General features: G+C 61.8%; 1 protein-coding gene across 1 annotated transcript in view; it reads left to right on the top strand.

The window, feature by feature from the left end:
• SLC12A3 (solute carrier family 12 member 3) overlaps window positions 1-993 on the top strand; it is a 50,271-nt gene that overhangs the window by 28,066 nt on the left and 21,212 nt on the right. The window contains 1 exon segment of the mRNA XM_006148402.3: window positions 641-742. Coding sequence (XP_006148464.2) covers window positions 641-742 — 102 coding nt within the window.

A 993-nucleotide genomic window follows, 5' to 3' on the forward strand; every position in this document is an offset into this window, starting at 1 on the left:
TTCCTGTAACTGGTGTACCCACATAACTGGGGATGAATGGCTGGGAGTAGAGGGTAGCCCAGATTAAAGACCGCCAGCCCTGGTGGGAACTCAGGGTCTGAACGCTATTTGGGGCATTATGAGGACCCCCAGCAGGTGCTTGTACCTGGGTCCTGCCCTCGCCAAGGCCTGTCTGGCTATGATAGCGGAGTCACGGAACAGAGTTCGCTCCGCCCTCTCGCTCCACCCTCTCCCATTGGTGGTGGGAGGTACAGGCATGGGGCACCCTTGTGCATTTGGGGGTTACCAGGGAGGATTGGAGGATGAGAGCACAGCAGAGCTCTGGGCAGCCTGCCACCTCTCCCCTGCCCATAGGATCCCAGGAGAGAAGCTGGGAGCGGGGCAGGGTGTGTCCGAGCGCTGCATGTCCTGGGCCCTGGGCCTAATCCTCCTGCAGAGATCCTGCAGAGTCTCAGCATCAGAAGGGGCGTCCGTGGTGCTCCGGCCAGGTCTGCCTGGGTGCACAGCCACAGCAGGGTGCTCCCTGCGTGCCTACCCCAGTGACAGAGGGCGAGCCACCTCCCTGGGCCCCCGGCTGTTTCCGGGCAGCCTCAGGCCTTGGACCTTGCCCCCCTTCTCCCCTTCCCTGGGGTTTCTGCAGTAGACCCCGAGGCCCTGGTGCGGGAGGAGCAGGCCAGCACCATCTTCCAGTCGGAGCAGGGCAAGAAGACCATCGACATCTACTGGCTCTTCGACGATGGAGGTCAGTGCCCCCACCCCTCAAGGCCGTCTCTCCCAGGCAGTCTCCCCTCCCTACCACTCTGGCTTCGTCCTCCTGCTTTGCTCTCATCAAGGCATCTGAAGGGCTCAAGCCCAGCAGAGGGGACAGGGAACTCAGGCCCACCTGCGAGTTTGGAAGGCCCTGCCTGGGCCCCTCTTCTTGGCCACCAGTTTTTCACCTGTTCCATGTGGGATATTAACGGAGGAGCTGAAGTCACCACGAGATAGACTCTT

The sequence above is a fragment of the Tupaia chinensis genome, unplaced genomic scaffold (genome assembly GCF_000334495.1).
Source record: "Tupaia chinensis unplaced genomic scaffold, TupChi_1.0 Scaffold000235_1, whole genome shotgun sequence".
Taxonomy (NCBI): domain Eukaryota; kingdom Metazoa; phylum Chordata; class Mammalia; order Scandentia; family Tupaiidae; genus Tupaia; species Tupaia belangeri.